Source organism: Nestor notabilis, unplaced genomic scaffold, assembly GCF_000696875.1.
Source record: "Nestor notabilis isolate BGI_N333 unplaced genomic scaffold, ASM69687v1 scaffold1946, whole genome shotgun sequence".
Taxonomy (NCBI): Eukaryota; Metazoa; Chordata; class Aves; order Psittaciformes; family Psittacidae; genus Nestor; species Nestor notabilis.
This window is the reverse complement of record NW_009933102.1, coordinates 674-2,864: the sequence shown is the minus strand read 5'-3', so window position 1 is coordinate 2,864 and position 2,191 is coordinate 674. Positions and strand designations below refer to the sequence as shown.

The following is a 2,191-nucleotide window of genomic DNA, read 5'->3' as shown; positions in this document are numbered from 1 at the left end:
GAGCTCTGCACCCCCTTTCCCAGTGCAGCCTCCTCAGCCCCTTGCTGCTGTGGCCCCCCAGGACCCCCTTTTCCTTGTCCCCCCCTTCTCTGCAGTCGGCCACACTCACAGCACACGGTGAGGCGCCCACAGGCTCCGCGAGCAGCAGGAGGAAGAGGAGGAGCTGGACTTGTCTTCAGCCAGGAGGCAAGGCTCCATCCCCGCACTGCGGGACTGGGGGGTGATGCTGCGAGGGGGACCCCGGGTTCTGACCACGCTCCCCCATCTGTGTCCCACAGGCTGACGGATGATGAGCTGATGCGAGTGTGCGGGGGCCGCACAGCACACAAGTGAGTGGTTCCTGGGGGTGCTCTCTCCTTGGGGGGGGCTCTTGAGCAGGTTGGGGGGTACGTGCCCTGCCAGGGAGGTGCCAGACCCTGGTCCCGTGGTTTTTGTAGGGGTGCCCGGCACGGCCTGACGATGAGTGCCAAGCTGGCGCGCCTGGAGGAGCAGGAACGAGCCTTCCTGGCCACGTATGGACACAAGGAGCCCCTCGAGAGGGAGGGAAAGAAGAGGAAAAGGAAAGAGTCCAGGCATGGAGCCAGTGCCGAGGTGCTGCAGAGCCAGGAGCCAAGTGAGGAGGAGGAGGGAGACAAAGGAGAGGCTGCAAAGAGGAAGAAGAAGAACCAGAAGCCAAACGGAGAAGAAGAGGTGGCAGGAGAGGAAGGGAAGGCTGCAATGAGGAAGAAGCAGCAGCAGCAGCAGGAGGACAAAGAAGAGTCAGTTGAGATGAAGAAGAAGAAAAGGAAGAAGCAGGAGAAGGAGGACAAAGAAGAGTCAGTTGAGATGGAGAAGAAGAAAAGGAAGAAGCAGGAGAAGGAGGACAAAGAAGAGTCAGCTGAGATGGAGAAGAAGAAAAGGAAGAAGCAGAAGGAGAACAAAGAAGAGTCAGTTGAGATGGAGAAGAAGAAAAGGAAGAAGCAGGAGAAGGAGGACAAAGAAGAGTCAGTTGAGATGGAGAAGAAGAAAATGAAGAAGCAGGAGAAGGAGGACAAAGAAGAGTCAGTTGAGACGGAGAAGAAGAATCAGCAGGACAAAGAGCCAGCTGAGCCAGAGGTGCCTCTAGAAGACACAGATGGGCCAGACCAGGCCAGGCACAGCCCCAGGAAGAAGAAGAGGAGGAGGAAGAAGGACCCAGAGTGAGCAAGGGCTGTGGCTGGTTCCACCTGGCTTCGAGGGTCCAGATTCCTGTCTTTGGTGCTGGTGGTGCCCAAGGGTGCTCTGGGCTCTTTGTGGCCCGGCTGAGTGTTCATCCCTGCCTGGGGATGCTGGGCTGGGACTGGTTGGTACGGAGCTGGCTTGAGCTTTAATTCCATCAAGGGGGGGACCCAAGTTCCAACCAGGGACCCCTTTGCCGTTGGTCTGTCGCAGAGGGACACAAGGGGACAGACCCCACAGAGCACTGAGATGTTCTGTCAAGGGTGTGAATAAAGCCTTTATTGCCATGAAACTATCCCACAACACGCGGCAGCCCCTGGGATCCTGGATCACGTTTACCCCCAGAAACCCTGGGATTAGGTCAGAACCCAACCAGGCTCCTGGTCTGCACTGAGCTTCCATCCCACTGGCTGGGACCGAAGCCCCGTGAGGTGCTGAGCATCCCGAGCTGTGGGTTTGGCCCTGCTCTGCCCCCCAGACGCAGCTCTAGGTGAGCTGCAGGACACAGTCAGTGCCGGGGTACGGGGGCAGGTTTAAAGCGTATTTCTCCTGGAGCGCTGGTGGCACGAACCTGCCCCCGAGGAAGTGGAAGCGCCCTTCGAAGTGCAGCGCTGCCTTCTTGGGCGCCGTGAGCGAGATGAGCATGTCGGGCTGGAGCCCATCCGCCTTCCCCTTCTCCACATCCCAGCCTGCAACGAGCCCCCGGGACAGGCTGGAGCCGGGAAGACCCCAAATGGGCCCCTTTGGGTGCCTTGTGGGTGGGGGCAGCAGGTACTCACCCGAAGGGATGTCGATGCTGGCTATGGGCACCGTGATGTGCCCCAGGGTGCTGAGGATGCTGCCAAAGGGCTCCCGCACAGCTCCCTTGAAGCTGAACCCGAAGATCGCGTCCACCACCAGCCCATAGAGCTCGTCGATGAGTGCAGGCTGCGGAGAGGAGGGTGGAAACCAGCCCTGGGCATGGCTGCTCCATGGGCACTGAGGTGCTGGATGG

General features: G+C 59.5%; 2 protein-coding genes across 2 annotated transcripts in view; one reads left to right on the top strand and one right to left on the bottom strand.

Annotated features, from left to right (window-relative positions):
• Positions 1 to 132: 132 nt before the first annotated feature.
• Positions 133 to 1,182, top strand: LOC104407410 (G patch domain-containing protein 4-like; the record flags this gene model as incomplete). The annotated part of the gene is made up of 4 exons (XM_010016689.1): positions 133 to 186; positions 279 to 329; positions 438 to 690; positions 775 to 1,182. Coding segments are annotated over 4 exons (766 nt in total), but the record flags the coding sequence as incomplete, so codon positions are not given.
• A 501-nt stretch (positions 1,183 to 1,683) lies between these two features.
• Positions 1,684 to 2,191, bottom strand: part of APOA1BP (apolipoprotein A-I binding protein) — a gene marked incomplete at its 5' end in the record, with an annotated part of 1,177 nt that continues 669 nt past the window's right edge. The window contains 2 exons of the mRNA XM_010016688.1: positions 1,684 to 1,886; positions 1,977 to 2,124. Coding sequence (XP_010014990.1) covers positions 1,684 to 1,886; positions 1,977 to 2,124 — 351 coding nt within the window. The remainder of the gene's footprint in view (positions 1,887 to 1,976; positions 2,125 to 2,191) is intronic.